Source organism: Mchenga conophoros, linkage group LG5 (genome assembly GCF_057382185.1).
Source record: "Mchenga conophoros isolate Kocher_MC1m ecotype Shallow Benthic linkage group LG5, M_conophoros_male_GT1.1, whole genome shotgun sequence".
In the NCBI taxonomy this organism is placed as follows: domain Eukaryota; kingdom Metazoa; phylum Chordata; class Actinopteri; order Cichliformes; family Cichlidae; genus Mchenga; species Mchenga conophoros.
In genome coordinates this window covers 32,070,307-32,092,415 of record NC_140530.1, presented here as the reverse complement: position 1 = coordinate 32,092,415, position 22,109 = coordinate 32,070,307, and the positions used below count along the sequence as shown (strand labels likewise).

At 43.5% G+C, this 22,109-nt stretch overlaps 2 protein-coding genes across 4 annotated transcripts in view; both read right to left on the bottom strand.

Annotated features, from left to right (window-relative positions):
• Positions 1-570: 570 nt before the first annotated feature.
• LOC146574889 (T-complex protein 11-like protein 1) lies at positions 571-17,279 on the bottom strand. Of its 2 annotated transcripts, none has more exons than XM_085274939.1 (10): positions 17,216-17,279; positions 10,041-10,131; positions 9,786-9,915; positions 9,559-9,679; positions 8,212-8,432; positions 7,343-7,479; positions 5,378-5,559; positions 4,863-5,044; positions 3,112-3,284; positions 571-2,073 (listed from the first exon to the last, which is right to left on the bottom strand). In XM_085274939.1, exons 1-10 carry the CDS (start codon positions 17,222-17,224, stop codon positions 1,841-1,843), a joined length of 1,479 nt encoding a protein of 492 aa, XP_085131065.1. In that variant the 5' UTR covers positions 17,225-17,279; the 3' UTR covers positions 571-1,840. The 2 variants fall into 2 exon arrangements, with proteins under 2 accessions (XP_085131065.1, XP_085131066.1); XM_085274940.1 differs by lacking the exon at positions 17,216-17,279 and adding an exon at positions 10,785-10,875.
• Positions 17,280-17,822: 543 nt separating this feature from the next.
• phc2b (polyhomeotic homolog 2b (Drosophila)) overlaps positions 17,823-22,109 on the bottom strand; it is a 47,976-nt gene continuing 43,689 nt past the window's right edge. For both annotated transcript variants that reach the window (XM_085274931.1, XM_085274930.1), the window contains exons 13-15: positions 21,957-22,071; positions 20,826-21,150; positions 17,823-20,709 (exon numbers count right to left, since the gene is read on the bottom strand). In XM_085274931.1, coding sequence (XP_085131057.1) covers positions 20,555-20,709; positions 20,826-21,150; positions 21,957-22,071 — 595 coding nt within the window. In that variant the 3' untranslated portion in view covers positions 17,823-20,554. The remainder of the gene's footprint in view (positions 20,710-20,825; positions 21,151-21,956; positions 22,072-22,109) is intronic.

Here is a 22,109-nt window from a genome sequence, read left to right as displayed (position 1 = left end):
TGACTGAATATAAAAGGTGGATGTAGATAGGGGTGGATGAATCTGATATTTGGATCTGCTACCAATGGGTCATTCTGTTCAATTTAAATCTAGATTTTACTGAATTAATTTCATTTCTGTGTTTCATGAGTCAAAAGCATGGAGGAAGCTAAAAGCAAAGAAATAGGAGTTTATTTATGACTTATAAGTTAACTTATTTGCTGAAAAGCTCAGACTCGGATGCTTTCTCTATCAGCTTCTCTCTCTTGTTTGCTCACTCTCACTGGTCCTCACTCTTGTTATGCTCAGTGTAACACTTGTTAAAAAGCTTTTATTGCATTACTACAGTAACATACAGTAACATGTTGTCAGCTCCATGTGGTATTATTTCATCTCATGTTTCTGTTATTGGCTTTACCCCACGCATGCATAAAAGGTGTGCTCACAGTGACAGCAGGTAAAGGAGAAGTTCATTTGAATTTCATTTATATAGCGCCAAATCACAGCAGTAGTAGCCTCGAGGCACTTTGAGAAGTGTCACTGTAAAGTATGCAGTGGTCACTCGCAGAGCTAAAATAAGACTAATTTGAATAAATTAGACGGATAACATTTTATTTATGAAAAGTATATTTGAAAGTATAATAAGTCTTTTATTAAAAAACAAATACAAGTTACCAGGTATCGTATCATCACAATTGGGTGCATCACTAAGGTAGCGACCAATGAAATCACCAACTGTCTGCTTCTGTATTTATAATTATTATTTATTGTATGAGCGGGGGGAAAAAACTGTATAGTTGTGACCAAATCTGTTTTTGTACCAAGATTGTGGATTAAACATGAGAGTCAATGGAGACACAAGTGGTCACTAAAGGAACTGCAGTTTTTCCTCACTTGTACACTGTCTGACTTTGACTGCTTCCAGAATTGGCCCCTGCTGGCCATTATAAAGAATCTAGGTTTAAGGCGTTTATGCACTGGCTTTACTTTATAGACCCCAGGGCTATGTCCATCTTTTTTATACAGTTTGTTAATGGGTTACAAAAATAGTGCCAGAAGCAAATAAAAGGGCACAAATTGGTTTCTGAATACTTCCTTTGCTTGTTGGCAGTCAGCTATAGCACAGTCACTCCAAACATTTGAAATGTTAGCGTGTACATACATTTAAAACAGGACTCTTGTAAGCTTCACTACAATAACATGTAATGGGGGAAAAATACTAAAAACCGTATTAGTATTTTTTGAAAAGAAAAAAAAATACAGATTTTAAAATAAGACCTCTTTAGGATTTAACTTATCCCATTGTATGTGCATCCTGTAACAGTTTTTTTCTGAAATATTGCTTAAAATGTAACAAGGTGAACGATAATTTCTTTCAAGCTCACGTGTTTTCATGTCTTTGAATGGCTGGTGGAAAAAATATATCACTTTGGTATTTGTTTAGTAGCACATACCCGCTCCAATGTCAACGACTGAAAGAAACACAAGTATATTTTTGATTCAAGAAGAAAAAAATAATAATAATAAAAATATTGAAAAGGTGCATGCTGTCTTTGGTAAGTTACTCATAAACATTTTTCAACATGAAGAGCTACATATTAAAGCTTAAGTATTATTTACAGACTCATCATATGTTCTTTGGTGCTCTGATTTCTAAAACCATTCACATTCAGCGTCTTAAAATGGCTAAATATAATAATTATAGCTTTCACCTGGGTCAGAATTACTAAAATTTCTTTCACGTGTTTGTTTTTTTCAAGGCAGTAAATATGTATAAGGCAACACAGGATTTTGGTTCTGTGCCTTTGTTTCTTTAAATTGCCTAAGAATGTAGCTACAAACTGAAAGGGTCAGCCTCAGTTTAGCGCGAGTCCTCCCCAGCCTCGGCCCCTACTGGCTGGAACAGCAGTTTCCTGAGGATGGGCGCATAGAAGGGACCAAAGACTGTTTGGTTGAAGTGGACGATTCGCCCAAAGGCCGTCCCCAGCTCAACTAGCTCAGCACTCAGCAGCCCGAGGGGAGCAGGCAGCTCTGGACTCCTTTTAGCAGGGCCGCCCCGCAGCGTGTCCTGGAGGAAACCCTGTACCCTTTCTCCTGTTTGATGGAGAGAAGGAGGGAGAGAAGTCAGCTCTGCAGCAGCACACATCCAAGTTTAAACAGAGATTATCTAAACTCAGCAGCATTAAAGTGCAGGAACATGTACTTATCTATCTTAATGAAAATATTTTTCCAGGACCGCTTTTTTTTTAACCACTCTGTTTGGCCAAGTTATCCTAAATTTTAATGAAGTAAGAACTTAACCAAAAACCTGATGCCTTCTCAATGTCTTTGAGGACACACTGGACATCATGCCAACATATGCCAAGTTTTCAGCTAATAGCTCTTGTTGTTTATAGATTCAACTGAAGATATGGGAACAGGCTGCTAATAACAGTGTGACAAACACTGGTTTGTCCCTTAAGTGCTTATTTGAATGACTCATAAGTCAGGTTCAAGTGGTTTAACAAACAAAAAATATTCCTGTGAAAATGGTCAGGTACAAGGAGTGGACAGAAAATGAGTGGAAAAAGCAGCCAATAGTCAAAGCACACGTTCAAAAGACCTTCAGAAAGCGTGGAGAACCATTGCTCAAGACCACTACAATAAAGTCTGGCTTTTCGGAAGCAATATATAAAGAAATACAGAGTAGATGCTTATCTGTATTATAAATATTATAATCTTATAATATATAAAATACAAGATAATATTTCTTTTTAAAAAGAAGGAAAAAACATATGCAAATACTCTGTAGTTTTTATAATAAATACTTTGAGGATTTATTTTTCAAGGAACATGATCTGCGTCAACATCCTGATATCACCATGGTCTTTCTTGTGACATTTTACACAAATAAAAAAGATCAAATTAACTGATTAGTTTAATCTGTCCATTGAAAATTTTGATTCTCCAAACATGAGTTTTTGCTACGTAAAATATACTTCTTTTAAAAATGTTTTTCCAGTAACGGTAGTCTATAATGGCCATTTTTTCCACTCACACCTTACAAAACGTAAACAGCTGACATTATATAGTAATACACACTGATGTAAGTCCAATATGTGGATATATTTCATTTCCCCCATCCTGTCTTACCTATAAGCACACAGACTGGGTTGTTGTGTTTCCACAGCTCAGATATTTGTCCCTTCAGCAGATCCTGGCTCTCCTCCGGCAGGGCTGCTCCTCCCTGAGTAGCCAGCGCTTCAGACATCTGCTGCAATACTATCTCCCCAATCCCCAACAAGGCCCCCTTCAGGTCAGCTTCCCTGTAGCACCAGAAACCGGCATCAGACCAACCATCAGCATTCTTCATCAGACATATATTGTCTCACAGGCCTACGCATCTATGCACAGGAACTGATGGAAGTAATAAAGGAGTTCTCCAAGAGCAGGATTTTGATTAAAGTTCCTCTCCTGCCCATTGATTAAACTCCTACAAACTCATCTTTGTTTTTCACAATTACACATTTGTTTCCATGAGTGCACTCCTTAAAATGGCTTAAATATAATTCTACACCCTTGCCTCTTTTTAGTAGATGCGTATTTATGAAAATGCAAATTAGTGTCGTCTTCTGTGCCCTCTCACCTCGTCTGCTGCTTGCCTGCTGCTGAGGCATATCTGCTTTGCTCTGACAGTTAACACTGAAAGACTACTTTCTGCTATGCAATGATAAAACTAACGTAGGAGTAATTGAGCCACAGATGTTTGACATGGAAATAGATTTTGAAGAGCAAATGCCAGATTGTCTGGAACTCAATTTTTCAGAACAGCTTCTACAGTGTTAGAAATTTTAAATTAGAACTATTATCCTCATTTAGACTCCATCATTTTAAAGTTGGGGAAGTTCAAAATATTCCTTACTCCACTTCTACTACTTCTACTATCTCAAACAAACAGTGTTAGCTCCTCTAACTCTAAGACCACGCTCCCTTTTAAGCCAACTTTCTTCTGACTGGCTGTCGCTGTCAAACAGACGGTTTGAACAGCAGGTAGGTGGGGCTTCTGTGCTCACAGGCTGCGCTGTGACCATATTAAGGATACCTGCTCTTGTTGACAAAATTTAGAGCCAGAGTTAAAAAAAAAACACAACAAAACAAACCAATGTCTGACAAAATTGGAGAACTTGCCAAATATCAAACATTGTTTGTATTTTTTCAAGAAAACATCACAAAATAATTCAAACATTTTTTTTCAAATCTATGAAATTGATTTGAGGTCATCTTCAGCCATGGCGGAGATATGCCGTCTAGGACTGCTTTATTTTGAAACTCTGGTCATGTTTAATATTAGCATCCACCATGGTAACAGTATATGCATAAAAGACAGTCAGGTAAAACAGATCCAGTTCATAGAGTTCATAGATGATCTGAACAGTCAGGCTTGATTATAGCTGATAACTCCTCACAAATGTTAGATAAACCTCGTACCCCTAAACAGCTCTAACAAGTTAGCCTCATCTCGCATGCTGATTGGTTCAGTTTTTGAAGTTTGTCAACTATGAATCCAGGCCAAGTTTGAGATATTCATTGTTACAACACACCAAAGCAAAAATGTTCAACCATGGCAATGGCTTCTAATTTTGCTCAGGATTTCTCTTCTGGCGTTTAAATAATGCCTTTTATTGCAGCTCGGACCAGAGTGCAAGCAGACCTCGAACATTACAAGCTGCTGTTCCACATTTATCCGCTAATCATGACACGCCCTCTCTTGAACAGAAAGAATGAGGTTAGCTGGATCTGTTCTGACAAGCTAGTTGCCTCATGTCACCTCCATTGGTTTCTTTCTCATACAATACCTGTTCCCTGTGACAGCCAGTACATGCATCACCACATCCTCCTCTTACCTTGTGTGACTGCCCTCCAGCAGGGCAGTGATGGACTGCCTGAGTTTACCTACAAACCCCTGCAGGGAGAAAACGACGCGGCCGCACTGAGCGTTAGTCAAGAGCAGCACCGACGCCTCCAGGACCAACATCTGGAGCCGCTGACCAAGAGCATCCAGGCGGGCCCGATCCATCAGGATGGTCTGTGTGTGGAAGGCAGATTGGGGTCACAAGGGGGCAATGTTTTCCGCATAAATATGAAATCAATACCTCAATAAAGAGTCTAATGGTTATAACCCTAAATAAGATTGCGAAGCCACAGGTAATTGATGAATTTCCAGGGGTCATAGAGTATATAAATGCAAACTGTCATGATTCATCAATTATATTAATGCAGCGTCTAAAATCAGTTCACATGCTTTTAACCAGTGAGGAGGAATGGGTAGGCAAACTGAACATTCCCTCATAATCAATAAAATATCACCGGGTCCGATGAAAAGCATGGGCGTGATGTAATTTTTCAGACGGCAGCTGACCTCAGGGTATTTCTGGTCCTGTGGGTCCCAGTGGAGAAGACGTATGTAGGCCCGGTTGAGGACAGCGGTGGGGCTGAAAGGACCGCGGCTGTCAGGACCGGGAGAATCAGACTGCGCCTCACACGGCGACACCACCTCAGACGCTGCTGTCTGAAGCCAAGCAGTGGTATTGTCCAAAGAATCTGAAGAGAAGTGACAAATTATGAAATGATTAAGAATATACTAAAAAACTGAAACTGCACAGATGAGACCGACTAAGTGAATCATGGATTTTAGTGGCTACTGAGCGAGACAGAGCCATAGACTGTTCATTAAAGATGGATGTAGCCATGGTTATGTCACTGTGGTTTGTCAAGCCTCGAGCTGAGCATTTTCACCATCCCCATTTTAGACTTTGTGATGATTGAGGCGGAGATCGACTGAGAAACTGAGCAATAACTCCATGCAACTTAAAGCATCCCCTGCTTTATCATCAATTTTTAAACTAATGAGACCATCATTTAAAAAAATAAACATGCTCTATTCAGTAGAAACTAGAAACTCATGTAGGGATTAGCTGTGAATTCATACTTGAGTTATTTTGCTAAAACTGCGTTTACCTTGTATGTGTTTGTACTTATTATTTACATATTTAAATATGCACCTTTAAAGCACAATAATTTCTTAAATTTACCTCTGTGGTTTTCCCCACACCTACCTTAGTCTAAGACTGTGGTGCTCTGTTAAAAAGTCAATCATCTCCATCCCACTTTGTCTTTTTATGAAGAGTAATCTATCAGCATATATTGACCTTTTATGTTACATTTGCAATTGACCTGGGACTATAGCCTTGGAGTTAAGTCTGTGGAACTGGTGTCGGATGTGGTGGAGGAGCTGGACCCAGTAAAAGGTGGTTTCTGGTTAGAGACAGCTGGTGAAAACCTGATTGCTGTGATGACTCTAGAACAGGGGTGTCCAACTCCAGGCCTCAGGGACCAGTGTCCTGCAGGTTTTAGATGTGTCCTTGTTCCAACACAGCTGATTTAAATGGCTAAATTACCTCCTTGACATGTCTTGAAGTTCTCCAGTTCTTTTGCTGCTCTTAAAAAGGACCCGTCTCGTCTTCTCCTTTTCCTTGACATGTCACTCGATGACACTTGGAATACGCTCCAGTAATCCCAACAAAGGCTTCACATGGGATTGCACCAAGTGTCTCTCCCAGGTGATAAAACTCTTTTGCTTAACTCATGATCTTGCTTACTATTTAGACTTTTCAGTATTTAAACTACTCACCAGAGTAGTGAGAAAAAATTGTTTGGCAAAAATCTCCCACTGCAGGTAAATTTTTTTAATCCTGAAAATCAAACCACGGGGAGTTACACGATTCTAATTCCCATTTTGACCACTTGGGGTCAATATCCTAAATGGCTGTTACTGATTATTTGTCTAATGACTCCATAAGCATGGTGTCTACTCTGGAGTTTATTAGATGAAACAATTACATTAAAAAACAACCCAAAACAAAACAACTAAGTGTGGATGTGAGACTGTGTGGTTCTCTTTGTCAGCCTTTTGTAAAGGCTGACTCTGACTATATGACAGCTGGGATAGGCTGCAACTCCCCCCATGACCCTAAGTTGGATGAGCGATTAACAAAATAAATGGATGGATGCTAACATGGCTTATTCAGCACCAGTGACTGTCACGCTGCCAGTTACTCTGATTAGCCAGCGCTACAGAAGCAGAGTACATGAGCCAAAAACTCAGTTCAGGGATTGGCTGTCCCACTCCTTACCCAATATATGAGAAGCAGAAAAATGGCAGGATGGTACTTTAGAGAGACGAGGGTCAAAAGAGGTTCAATTGAAAACTGAAATATCTAGCGACCATAAATGTAGCACTCACAAAGTCACCTTTATCATCTATCACTCGTTGCACCAGTGAAGTTGAAGATTGAAGAGTGCTGGAAATGAAATCCCTTCTCACCTGGCTGCTTGTCCAGGATCTGCTGGAATTTCGCCCGCTCGTACTGTATGGCCTGCTGCATGAGATGAGGCCTCAGGCTTTGAATGGTGAAGTTAACCATGTCGGTCTTCATGAGACCCAAGACACGGAAGATCTCCCTGGGAGGAATAATGTTTGAGTAAAACCTTTTTTGACATTCTTGGAAATAAGGTAACCTCAACCACTAGAGGGCAGAATTTTAATAGGCGTTTGGAGATGTTTTAAACAGTGGATACTTTAGCTCTACATGCATTTCCTCAAGAAATAGCAGGTAGAGCAAAGGACTTGCCCAGTTAAATAAAGGTTACACAACTCACAGCATCATCATGTGGCGCAAAGTGGTATTACATGATAGTACAGCTTGGCCAAAGTTCAATTTTAGTTAATATCTCTTCAGCACAACATATAGATGCTTTGGATATAAATTAATAGATTTGCATCTTTATATTGTTTAAATAGATTTAGTTAATTCTGGTGGGATTTATACTATTTTTAAAACAAGAATTTACAAGCACTTTTAAATATTTGCACATACTGAAGATTATTTTTAGTCCTAATTGGACATTATGAGAGGTATTACTGCAGAACGGAGCATCCAAACTCACACCAACTGAAAAGAAGTTTGGATTTATCTTATATTGGTACTGCATTACTAAGCAGAAAACTGATCAGTGAATGTATATTAATTCGGTTTTACGTTACATTTCATGGTAATAATGTGGTCTGCAAGTGATGTCATTACAGGAATACAGCTTGCTGCATGCTGGATTTTAAACAGGGCCACAGCCTGCCACTGATTCCATGTCAGACACAAGTTTATTCGCTGCAGGTGTTGTTAACCTGCTTCTTACCTCAGGAGCTCCACAGGTTCCTTGAGATCCCGCAGTGCTCTGACTTCTGGGTCGCGCACCGGAGCACATAAAGATGCCATGGTGTTGATAACGAATTCCGCCAGTTGGTGGAGGTCCAGAGCCCCGTGGTCGACCTCCTGCCCAATCAGATCCATATCCAGCACCTCGTCAAGCTGAGACCTCAGTCTGACGTGAGCAGGCAAGAGCAGGGACTGAAGCATCTAATGTGAAGAAAAATGTCTGTTTTCACTAACATGTTATGTTTTGTTTGGAAGTATTCAGTTTATCCAGTTCTTTTAATATAATACACTGCAAACACTCACTTGGAACTGTTTTTTAAGTCTATTTAATAAAGATTTAGCTACTACCAAGTTTACAATCCCTGGGCAGATAAACACAATCTTAAACAAGCTATAAAATACAAGCACACATCTAAGATAAAAGTAGAGTAGAATATGGGTTTGATTAAAGATGACATGGCCAGTTTCTTTCTGTTTTTTTAATTTCTTCTCCTTTTTTTTGGAATCAAAAGAGAAGATATGAAAATCTACATATGTGCTCAAGGGATCTTATTCCATTTCTTATTTAAATTTACAGGAAATAGAAGATTGTGCAAAGACAGAGCTTCTCTAAGTAAATGTACACTCAAAGCAGCCAAACCTGAACCTCTCATCTGTTTTAAATAAATCTGTGCAAACCTTGTGGAGGCGCAGTAGTGTGACTATATTAAAGATAAACATCTGGGTATATATGTTGGGGTTCCCAGAAGCTACAAATACACTTTGCAGTGACCTAATATTTCATCTCAAAATATGCAATGTTGTTTTTTCAGTATGATCAAAGAAATGAACTGGATAATCACTTCCCTTGTACTGTATATTTTAAATCACCAACATTTTCATTCAATGTAAGGCACAAAGATTTCATCAATTTTGAAATTCTGAAACAAGCAGCTGTTCAGCTTCTTTCTTGTGTGAAAAGGACTGGGACATCTGCCCACAACAGGATTTCTACACATCAAAGTGATGTATAAAGGACTGCCACACAGTTGCCAAACCCAATTTGTTGTAATATCATTGTGACGTGTATTTCTCTGATTTTTCTGTTTTATGTCACTTTAAAAATGACTTTTTAATTGGTACAAAAAAACCCCTAAAAGATCTAAAATGTAAGATTTTTTTTGTCTTCACATTTCTTATAAACCTGAATATTTTTGACAGCATCATAACAAATACATTGTGAATTAAAGTAATGCTTTATTGATCAGATAGCGCTAATTTCTCCTTTTGTAAGGTTGGTGATCATGTTTGTGCTTTCCTTTTGACCCTTACAATGCCAGATACTCACAGTTTTGACTTCCTGCAGCAGAAGGACAGCGTGGCTGTAGTTTGGAGGATCGCTGTTCAGCTGCTCCTGAAGACTGTCCCAAAAGGCCCGGTGAACGATTTCTGTCACTCTACCCTCCAGGCTGCAGACAAGCAGATTAAAAGAACAGCTCAAGGGTAAAAACACTCATTAATATAGGAACTAAGAATAACCAAGGTCACTGTAGATGTGGTTAAGTGTTTTCTTGCCTGTCTGTAGAAGGATTTCGGGGTTTGAAGCAGAAGTCTCTGTTCACCACTATCTCATGTGCAAGACTCATGTTGGAAACACAATTTTCCAGCTCCATTAGACTGGATAATGAGGCAGTGGGTGGGCTCCCTGACACCACAGACAGGACACACACACCCACAGATAATTAAAACTGCCACAGTGGTAATATTTCAATTACTAATGGCCCCTGAATGTGCCTGAAAACAATAACTGCTGTAATAACTGCCACGTACCTGTTGGAGAGTCAAGTTTTTCCAGACAGGGAAGGTCAGCAGGGGAATCATCAGTGGCTCCCTCTCTCTGATTTGGCATTTCAGAAGAAGTCTAGACATTTAAATCACTCGTTAACGTGGTACAAATAGTCACTTTTGTCAGGTTTTAACTACGCCTCCACTCAAAATGGTCATGGTTGAGACTGTTCGTCAATTGATTAACAATCAAGCAACAGTTTTAGTCATATTTTAATGAGAAACAGCACAGCTACAGTTTCAAAGATTTGCCCCCTGGTTTGGGGACTAGTGATCAAAAAGAACATAAAGTGTGACTACTTCTAGGAAATTATAAGGGGTTTTCATCTTTTTCTATAAATGTACAATAGTCCTGTATCTATATTCAACTCTATCTATATAAACACACATTTTTCTATATTTATATATACACACATACATATGTACACACACACACACACACACACACACTATAGCAACTATTGATATAAATATGTTTATTGATATAAACATAAATATTTAGGTTAAACATTATTTATTAGGAAAAAAAAGAAAACTAATGAAGTTGGGTACAAGGGTAAAATTGGGTACACCTACACTCCACACACAGAAAATGTACTATTACATGTGTACATTAAAGTATTAACAAAAAAATTACATAAAATAAAATGAGTAAAAATGTATTTATTAAAGTCAAAAATAGGACTACACAGAAATGAAAATATGACACCTTTCTAAAGGCGAACTTACCTGTTGCTGTTATTTAAAGAATATAGTATAGGTTTTAGAGGTAAGTAGTATGTTAGAAACGTTACAGTGTTTCTTTCCGCAGTTTAAAAACCTCCAGTTCAAAACGTCGTTTCAAACTTGGACTAAACCATTTTCACCAATAAGGGGGGGATGGTTAAACAATGATAGACGCCTTTCCTGTTTCACAGCAACATCTATCCTGTATGCGTGGCTGTGGTCACATAGAAAAATGCAGCTATAAACATAATAAACCATTGAACTAAACTATTTTCTACCTTGAAAAAGACATTAAAAATGCGGCTACTTCTTTTGGTTTCGTCCGTTCTCAAATCAAAACAGTGGGCGTGTCTGTGCTGCAGTTTTCTGTACTGTACGCTGCTCGTCTCTGCGTCTGAAACAAAACTAGAGCTACCTGTTTCTTCATTATAGTTCGGTGGAAACAAAAAGGAAACGATTAGTTATGTCTATAACTTCTGTTCCCTGAAGGAGAGGAACGAGGTACAACACATAAGTATGGGATATCACGCCCTCGCGTGTCCTGGCTGAAGAAACCTTTATTCACGCCTTTACGGCAGATGACGTGTGATGACACGCGCAAGGCCCCGCCCGCACATATAGCCGCTGCCATCACCGTCATCCCTCAGTTCGATAGCCGCTCTTCACCGAGCCAACTGCTCAGTGGGGCCACCCTGTGTTGTACCTCGTTCCTCTCCTTCAGGGAACAGAAGTTATAGACATAACTAATCGTTCCCTTTCAGTCGATTCACTCGGTACAACACATAAGTATGGGACCTATATACACGCCCCGCAGAGCAGCCACCGAACCGGAACGGGACCACCACATCCTTAGTGAGTGGTAGACCCAGCAGAAAGGACAGCATGAGCCACCGAAGGGGCTGTAACGTCCAACCGATAAAACCGCACAAAAGTGTGCGGCGACGCCCAATTAGCCGCTGCACAAATATCAGCCACAGGCACCCCTCTAAAAAGAGCCCATGAGGTCGCCATCCCCCTGGTGGAATGAGCTCCCACCCCGTGGGGCAACGCAAAACCTCCGGTGCTGTATGCCAGCGAGATAGCTTCTACAATCCAGTGGGACAGCCTCTGTCTGGACAGAGCTCTACCCCTATTCGGATTAGCGAAGCAGACAAACAACTGGTCACACAAACGCACATCCCGAGTGCGCTCAATGTAGGTGCGTAGCGCACGCACCGGACAAAGAGAATGCACCCTCCTCTGCTCCTCAGATTCAAAAGGAGGGGAGCAAAAGCTCAGCAACTCAAACTCCATTGAACTATAAGATGCAGGCATGACCTTGGGAAGATAGGCGGCATTCGGACGCAATACGACCTTGCGGCCATCAGGAGAAAACTGTGTGCAGGCAGGATGCACAGACAGCGCATGAAGGTCCCCCACTCGCTTCGCCGAGGCCAAAGCGAGAAGTAATGCGGTCTTATACGAAAGAAGTTTCATATCTACCGACTCAACGGGTTCAAACGGAGGGCCACAAAGGGCCTCCAGCACCAAAGACAAGTCCCAAGCCGGGACACTGGACTTAAGCACGGGCCTCAGCCGGCGAACCCCTTTCAGAAAACGCACGGCGAGGGGATGCGCACCTGGTGTCACCCCGTCAAAACCGATATGACAAGCAGATATAGCCGCTAAATAAACCTTGATCGTCGAAAACGAAAGGCCTTTATCCAACAGCTCCTGCAGGAATGTCAAAACATCCACAATAGAGCACTGAAATGGGAGAGTGTGGCGGTCCTGGCACCATCGCTCGAAGGCTCGCCATTTGTAAGCGTACAAGCCTCTAGTAGACGAGGCCCTGGCGCTCTGAATCGTCGCTACCACACTAGGTGGCAGACCCTTAGCAACCAAGTTTAACCTCTCAGCAGGTAAGCATGAAGGTGCCACAGATCCGGGCGCGGATGAAACACTTCCCCCCCCGCCTGAGAGAGGAGATCCCTGCGGAGAGGAAGCTGCCAAGGACTTGCTGCAAGCAGGCTGATTATTTCTGCATACCACGACTTCGCGGGCCACCAAGGGGCCACCAGGATCAGAGAGAGGGAATGCCGACGCACCCTCTCCAGAATTGGAGATATCATTTCCACTGGGGGAAATGCATACAGGAGCACGTCTGGCCATTGGTGCGCTAGCGCGTCCAAGCCCAAGGGTGCATCGTGGTCGATTATGGAGAAGTACAGGGGGCAGTGAGCATTCACCCTGGAAGCAAAAAGATCTATTTGCGCCTCGCCAAATAGATCCCAAATCTGAGCCACTATTGAAGGGTGTAACCTCCATTCTCTCACCAGAGGACCCCCCCTGGAGAGAAGGTCCGGCCCCAGGTTCAGGTGGCCCGGGACATGGGTGGCTCTTAGAGTCAGAAAATGAACACTGCACCATAACAGCAGAGAGCGAGACAGCTGCAACAGGGGAAGAGAGCGTGTTCCTCCCTGCCTGTTTATATAAGACACCACTGTTGAATTGTCCGTCCTGACTAAGACATGCTGGCCCTGCAGGACTGGACGGAAACGCTTTAGAGCTAAGAACACTGCTAACAGCTCTAAGTGGTTGATGTGCAGCTGGCGCTGAGCCGCGGACCAGATCCCTCTCACTGACGCACCCTCGCACAGCGCTCCCCACCCACTTAGGGAAGCATCTGTGGACACCACCTTGCGAAACAACACCCTCCCAATCCGAGAGCCCTGGTGCAGTAGCCCGGGCTCCCTCCAAGGACGGAGAGCTAGCATGCAAGACGCAGTCACCGGCAGCCTCCTCCGGAGGTGACGCGAAGCACACAAACGGTGAGAGAGAGTCCAGCGTTGAAACGCTCTCATTTTCAACAGCCCAAGCGGCACTACGGCGATCATAGATGCCATCATGCCCAACAAGCGCAATATCGTCTGGAAACGCAGTCTGCGTCCCAGCTGAAATTGAGCGAGGCAGCGATGAAACGCGGCCACTCTGTGCTCTGACAACCGTGCGCGGCTGGAAAGAGAGCATATTTCCAGACCGAGAAAAGCGATCTGTTGACCTGGGATTAGCGAGCTCTTCTGAAAGTTCACAGAGAACCCCAGTGTCTGAATGTGTGACAGAACCCGCGACAGCTGCGTCTCCGCCTGTTCTCTGGAGCAAGCCACGAGAGCCCAGTCGTCCAGGTAGGCCAAGATGCGGATGCCCCTCTTCCTGAGGGGCGCTAGCGCTGCCTCGGCACATTTCGTAAAGGTGCGGGGAGCGAGCGACAGCCCGAACGGCAGCACTAGGTATTCGTAGGCTACGCCCTCGAATGCAAACCTCAGAAACTGCCTGTGTTTCGGGTGTATAGCGACATGAAAATAAGCATCTGTTAGATCGATTGTCGCAAACCAATCTCCCGGGCCGACTGCACTCAGGAGCTGTCTGAGTGTTAGCATCCTGAACCTGTACGTTCGCAGGTACGTGTTCAAGACTCGCAGGTCGAGGATGGGACGAAGCCCTCCCCCTTTCTTCGGAATGACAAAATAACGGCTGTACCAACCTTTGTCCGTCTCCGAAGCGGGGACCACCCGTATTGCTCTCTTCTGTAATAGCGCCTGTATTTCCTCTCTGAGTACCAAGGCTGCCTCGGGGTTGACAATCGTGTTCACGACTCTTTGGAAACGAGGCGGCTTGACCCGGAACTGCAACCGGTAACCCATGGCAACGGTTTGCAGCACCCACGGAGAGGGGGCGCAAGCGCGCCACTGAGGGAAGTGAGCAGCCAGCCGGCTGGCCTGCAGCACTGACGGCGGGGCGCCGTCGCCCCCCAGTGTGTCTGCAGGGGACTGCATCCCCTGCCTGACCTGGCTCATTTCGCCTGCAGGTTGAGCATTTGAGATTGTTTGAGAGTAAACAACACTCTTTATTGATTGCAACCTGGGAACATGTACATTTATACATTTTGTTGGGTGCACCTTTTCCGGGGCATAACAATGAAAAACAGCGGGAACACTCGATGTGGCCGCTTGAACATTCAACACATCTGAACCGTGTGCAGGGGTTATGTGCTTGGGAGACCGCGATAGGGAAGTGCAGCGCCTTCTGGGGCTGACAACCTGAACAGAACTTAAGCGGCACCTCTTGTGCGGCAACAGAGGGGTAAGAGCAGCGTCTCCCTGCTGCCGGATCCCTTCCCCACTCGCAATCACAGCTAGGAGGGCTGAGGCTTCTTCCTCCTGGGCGTCGGGTCCCGTCGGGGGCCCGGGGGAGGGCCTTTGCCCCAGGCCGACTGGCGTGGAGCTCGGGCCGGAGTACGTGCTCTCGCCGGCGGCCCTCCCACTCCAGCAGTGGGCGCCGGTCTCTTGCCAGCTGTCAGAGGAGCGGCGGGCCTGTGAGAGCTAGCAGTGGGCTTGGGCTGGGGCTGGCGTCTGGGGATGATGTCGCGCAGAGCTTCCGTCTGCTTCTTCCTCAGATCGAATCTAGCCTGAATGGCTTCAAGTGAATGTCCGAATAACCCAGCCGCAGACACTGGTGCGTCCAGATACACAGCTCTGTCTCTATCAGGGACGTCGGAGAGGGTCAGCCACAGGTGCCTCTGCGCCACCACCGTCGAAGCCATCCCTCTGCCCAGGGAGAGCGCTGCACAGCGAGACGCACGGAGGATGTAATCCGTGGTGACTCTAACCTCGTTAAGAAGAGGTGACAGCGGGCTGTCCTCCGGAACCAGCGATCCAAGCTCCGCCAGGCACATTGCTTGGTACGTCTGGAGCATGGTGACGGAGCTCATGGCTCGAGCGGTGCCGGCCTGAGCCCGATAAATCTTCTCCAGCTGCGAGGCCGAGAATCTGCAGTGCTTGGACGGCAGAGTTGCGGGGCCACCGACACCATGGTTATGGGACGGGGCCAGATAAGCAGCCAGAGACGGCTCCATAGGGGGTGGGTTAGCTAAACCAGCTCCCTCGGCGCCGTCCAATTCCATGTACTGTCCATAGCCGGGCACAGTGACGCGGGTAGACAGAGGTTTGTCCCATGACGCTGTTAGCTCGCAGAGAAAGTCTGGGAACATGGGGAGGCAGTTTTTGGCCGTTGCGGGCTCCGGTGGAAGGAAAAAACCCGCAAACCGCGACGGCTTCCGAGCTGGTGGAGGAGAGGGCCAGTCCACCTGCAGCTTCTCAGCGGCACGGCGAAACAGGGAGAAAAGAGAGGTGTCATCGTGGCCGACCGGCGCAGCAGCGGCGGCATATTGGGTCGACAATGAGCTCTCCTGCTCATCCTCCGACAAACCATGGATGTCCAGGCCGATGTCCAGCACGTCATCGTCTTCCTGGGGAGCGCTGGCGGGCTTCAACCCAGGCTGAAGCCCGTCAGCGCTCCTGCATGGTTCCGGTCCGTCATCGGCTAACCCGTCAACGTATTCCATGTGGTCAGCCCAGCTAATCGCGGGGACATCGACCTGAAAATTTTCGTCTTCGGACTCGGACGAAGCCGGGGCTCCAGACTCGGAAAGAAGAGGGTCATGCCGTGCGACAGCCGAGCGTCCCAGCACTCTTTCCACAAACGTCACCCGTCTTTCCAGGGTCGAGCGTCGGAGCTGGCGACAAAACGCACAAGCTTCGGGCTCCGTCAACGCTCTCCTAGCGTGGACGATCCCCAGGCAGACAGGGCAGGCATCGTGCTGGTCGCTGTCGTGCAAAGAGAAACCACATCCCTGAGGACAGGGGCGAACAGAAGATTTCTGCTTTGCTCGCTTCGGTTTGGAGTCCATTCCCAAAACGCAAAGCGAAACGCTGCACAAGAAAAACTTGAAAATAGCGCTCCGCGGGCAGCCTACGCACCAGCTGGGCGGTGGAGGCTAACACCAACAGGGGCAGTTAAGCTAGGTTCAAGTTGGCAGACAACGGAGCTAACTAGCAGTAGCTAGCTAGCCCAACTCAGCAGAGGTGTTCTCAGCGAGGTGAAGAGCGTAAGAACTGAGGGATGACGGTGATGGCAGCGGCTATATGTGCGGGCGGGGCCTTGCGCGTGTCATCACACGTCATCTGCCGTAAAGGCGTGAATAAAGGTTTCTTCAGCCAGGACACGCGAGGGCGTGATATCCCATACTTATGTGTTGTACCGAGTGAATCGACTGAAAGGGAACCGCCCGTCAGCCATTGTACGAAACGTTATGAGAGCTCAACACCTGGAAATATCTTTGTTCCAATTTCGAGAAAGAGCAGGTACACAGCTTAGGAACGTGAACCGTCAACCAGTGCGTTATACCGAACTACTCAAATGCTGCACCAGTACTTTTAAAAGGCCTGTTCTAGAATTACTAATTTTTTTGTGTATGTTCTGTTTACTTTATGCTTTATAAACCAGACGATCCATAATTTTTTTTTTTTTTTTTTTATATTGTGCGTGTGTTCAGGTTCCAGGTTTGTTACATACTGGATTTTATATTTATTTTATATGATATTCAATTTCCTCACCTCCCTCATCAAGTAGGCCTAATGGAATGGACACAAATGGAGCTAAAAAGCTACTTTGCTTTTGCGTGTCTTCTCAAGCTCATGTTTTCTATATCATATCCTAATAATAATAATAATAATGCCATCATTTCAGATGGTGTTCTGTTTGTTAATTGTTTTTGGATTTCATTTGTGATCAGTCTATAGATTAGCATATTTCTTTAAATACTTAATGTGACAGGGAGACTGAACATGTATCAAAAGAAGAAATATGTGCCTTTAAAAAAAAATGCTTTGGTGCCCGGTTATATTTAGATCTTTGGTGCTTAATTGAAGAAATCTCTAAATATATTGCCAAATCTGCCCATTTTCAAAACCATTTTCCATCTTTAATTAAATAAAACTGATGATATTTCAGCATTTTAAGTTTCGGTCCTCATGAGTCTGGAACTTCAAGAGAAAGAAACAGTGGTCATAAAATTCTGATAACATGCTCCAAAAAACACAAGCACATTCAAATGGAATTTGTGAAATTAAATGCTTTGTATATAAATTAACAACTAGATGTGTCATTAATAAAATAAATAAATAATAAAATCCACAGACACACAAATGTCCCGACACAGAATTGTATAGCAAATTATTTATGACTGCAAAATGTGTAACAAACAGTTTTGATAAATACAAGCATTTAACAAAGCAGTATCAAAAAAAAAATGTCAACTTTCCAAACTCGCCCACAAAACAAGTAAATAAGAAAATTTTTCCCCCCATAGAAAACAAACAAACAAACCCAAAATTCCCAAGCCAATGGTACTTTATACATTTGCATATTTCAAAATATCAAACACCTTTTATACTTTTGTTAAAAAAGCAAAACGATAACTTAACAGATTCACACTCTTCTTCCTCACTTGAGCTTTGATGCACATATAAACTTTTTTTTTGGCACCGCTTCACAAATGCCACTCCAGATTTCTCACTTTTAGGTGAAGCGTTTCCCCAACATTAAAGCAAAAGAGAGAATAAGTGCCAAAAACAGAGCTGCTACAAAAAGAGAGCAGCGTACCCACATTTTTTCTTTGATAATTTAGTGTACTTTTACAAATCTCATACAAGAAATCAATATCATATTTTAGTAAATCTTTAACAACAACAAAAAAAAGAGCAGCTGAAAAAAAATCATTTGTAAGCAGTGTAAGTTCAGAGGAGAAAACTGGCAGATGGAAGGGAAAAATCGATGTCACAAAAGAGGCTGCTTAAATGGTTTCTTCGCATTCAAGCTTTGTATTCGAGAGCTGTGAGAGTCCATTGTGAGAAAAGGCAAAGGAGCATCAAGTGAATAAAAATGGGCAAATTAATGAATGCAATCTTCTGTTCCCAGCCGCACGTACAGCCACCTCGCTCTCATTCACACGCTAACCAAACTGTACAAAAACTTGTCTAATAATATAATAAATCGAGACTTCTCTCATGTTTTGTCCCAATGCCTCCATTCAGCACTGACTGTGCTGCAGTGTGACCTGGCCCAATCATAACTGAACAGGTAATGCACCTTGGCACTGTCTCTTCTCGTAGCCACATTTTCCCTCAGTTAAGCTTTTAGAGACTTTAAAAAACAAAAAAAAAAAAAAAAAACCTTCTCCAGGGAAAACATAACACTTCATTTTTCTGCAATTATCACAGGATCAGTATCTTCATCTGGAATCTGCTTAATGACATTTGATAATTGCTGTTACATCTGGTACTAAAAGGACACTCTTGTTATCTTAATTCTCCTGCACTGTGATCACAGCTTAACAGATTACACATGTAATAGAAGATTATCATTCCCCAGCTTGAAAAGCTGACGTTATAGAGGTGTTTTCCCCCGTCGTCTGTTTATGGCAGAGAAGCAGATTATGTAATTGATGGATGTAGTGCAACATCACTTATCAACTTATGGACTGGCACTTTAAACTTTGAGCTATATGTCCATGTTGTGTTGGAGCTGTGGTGAATCTATTTGTTCAATAACAAAGAGTGCTATCAGTTAATGCTGGCAAGCTTGGTTTGTAAGCTGCATCTATAGTACAGATACCTGCACAGATAATAAGTTCAGCAGTGCTTTAATACCATATAAAATGTCAGATAACGGCATTAAAAAAAAGCTCCCAAAGGCACCAAACACAGTTGAGAAGTTAAATATAGCGACTCTATTTAGCTGAATGGAAGCTTTGCCAAGAGCTATCAGATACAATTAGGCTGTTTGAAGGTGTAATCTATCCAGAAAGACCAAACCATTTTTTGTACAGGGCTGCAGACATGTTTATTGATACAGTAAAGTTGAGCATTTTAACATTGGGGTCTTAAGTCTAGCTTATGTTACTCAAATTGCTTGTTACACCAACCGTGACGTCATTACAGCCCTGTACCCATTTATACTGGTGCTTGACGCACATCAGATTCATCTCCTATTAAGAAGAATCCTTCACAGGAGCATTGGTATAGGAGAAGAAGAAAAAGGATGCAAAGCTACAGCAAAGTCATGTTTTTAAGCTGTTGCTGCATCTGCCTTGCTTTAAAAATCCCTCTAGAATCTCTGAGCTTCTGTACGACTGTGTCACTGAAATGGTGGCATGATAGTACACACCAGCCTACATGACACTGATGTGTCGTGCTTGCCAGCAATTGTGATGTCACTGTTGGCCAGTACCACTGTTAGCGAGGGCGACAACGGGAAGCATAAACTGGGTAAGGGGGATTAATGGCTTTTAGAGCCAGCGACTGTAGAAAAACTGCAGTTTTTGGCACTTGTGCGTTGGCTTTTTCAGCCCCAGAGGCTGCTGCTTGCTATTAACTTGTCTCCAGTTTTGACATCTGGTGTCTTTTCTACTAACAGTTATACTCACATCAACTCATTTAGTTTTTTTGTTTTTAACCCAGAAAGAACTCACCAGGTGCACTGCCAGGTGGAAACTTATGAGTCTGCTGTTTCAACCATGTATACTTTTAAAGTATAATTTCTTTTCATCTGGAAAAATAAAAGATTTTGGCACAGCTTTTGTACAGGCTCCTTTAAGGTTTAGCAACTGAAAAGCTTCTCCTGTGACTGCATGTAAACACAGACTGAAGTGTCTGACACGTCACTCTAACGTTACCAAGCAGAAGCATAAATGGTCACAAGGCGACTGAGCTGATGCCGGTGAGTATGATCTGGTTTGGGAGGTCGAGTCAAACTTGAGTGAGATTCTGGATGACAGGAACCAGTCCAGTAATGGAGCAGGCCTGCTCACAGTGCAGTCAGTACTCTGTGCCATCAGTGCTATAATATACAAATACACACAAACAGACACACCCATACACACACATGGTTTCCTGCTAAGAGTCTTTGAGCATGTTGATGCGTGCAAAGATCTTGAGTGCAGGTCCCAGCTTAATGTTCATAGTGCTCATCAGGTGGTCCTCCTTTAACAGGAGCAAGGCCTGTCCATCGATTTCCTGAGAGCGAAACTCGTCTGCTATCTCCTGGCAACCTGTGAAAACAGCAGAGGCACGAGCTACAGTTAATAACAGGTAAACAGGTTTCATACACGGAACACATCGGAGTATAAAGCATTATGATTGTGCCTTCTTAGCAAAGCCTACTCACCTGGTAGTGAACGAATGAACTCATAAACCTCCTCCACATTCCATTTGGTGGGGTCGTTGGGTACGAAGCGCTGACAGAGCGGTGCTCCATCTCTCCCAACGCAGGCCTCCTGGTCCGAGGCCCTGCTCGGCTGACGGCGGACAGGGACCTGGGCTGGAGCCGGGGCAGGAGCCAAAGGTCCAGAGCTGGCTGCTGACATGGGAGACGGTGGCTCCTCGTAGCTTGACATGTCTGAACATGGGCTGGATTCCTCCTGACTGGGCTGGGAGGGATGTGGTGAGGATACAGAACCGCCCTGAGTTTGCTGTGGTGACAAGGCCAGCTTCTGCAAAGCAATACAAACAGGAGTGACATCAATTGTTACATTTAAGAAAGGATAGCGCATAAGTAAAACACTCCCAGGTCAATATAAAAGTCAACGCAAAGATTAACGGGGTAATAAGTAAGATTTGTAGGGTACAATAGGTTTAAATGCCGATAATACACCTGCAGAGATATGATGGGGATTAATGGATCAATACCATTGCCTCAAAGATCACTTTGTCTTTGAATTGCAAAGCCCTAAGCATATTGGTGTATACATGACACAAAAGCACCCCCCACTGGAGGTTTAAAGGTGAATCCTTATAACATTACATAAGCTGTCCATAAAATACTAAAAAGCTCTTGATTAAAAAAGAAAATTTTACACCACATTTTACTATTGTGGTGTAAAATGCTTGCTTTATATTTTCCACTGAATTTCTGCTGTAATTACCTAAACTGCTTCTCTTTAAGATCAGTTAAAGGATAATGTGTTACGTCCCAAAAGAAGGCTTTGACGTGTGGGGAGAAAACTGTGAATCCAGTTGTTATCTACATCTATATAACTTGTGCAAAAGGCAGAAAATCTCTACTAATGCTCTCCCATTTCTGCCGGTCACCAATAAAGGCTGATGAAGATCATCGAGTACTTAATGACCCTTTAAAGACAGAGGGAGATAATCGGGCTCACACAAATTATGTTCAACTTCATTAAAAAGCAAGAGGCATGAAAAGTGCAGGGTTTAAAATGTGCAGCAGAAGCAGTATCTGATGAGAGGTAAAGTGTTGATGAGGAAGTTTTATGACAGTTAAGAAGCATGTTTTTACCTGCTTTTTTGCCTCAATACTGGGGCGGCCCTGAGACCGTCGACGCCAGCGATTTGCTGGTTTGTTCCTCTCTGGACGGAAAAGTCCAATTCGCTTCGTACAGCCTACGTTGTATCTGTTCATACAAATAAATAAATAAATATATATATATAT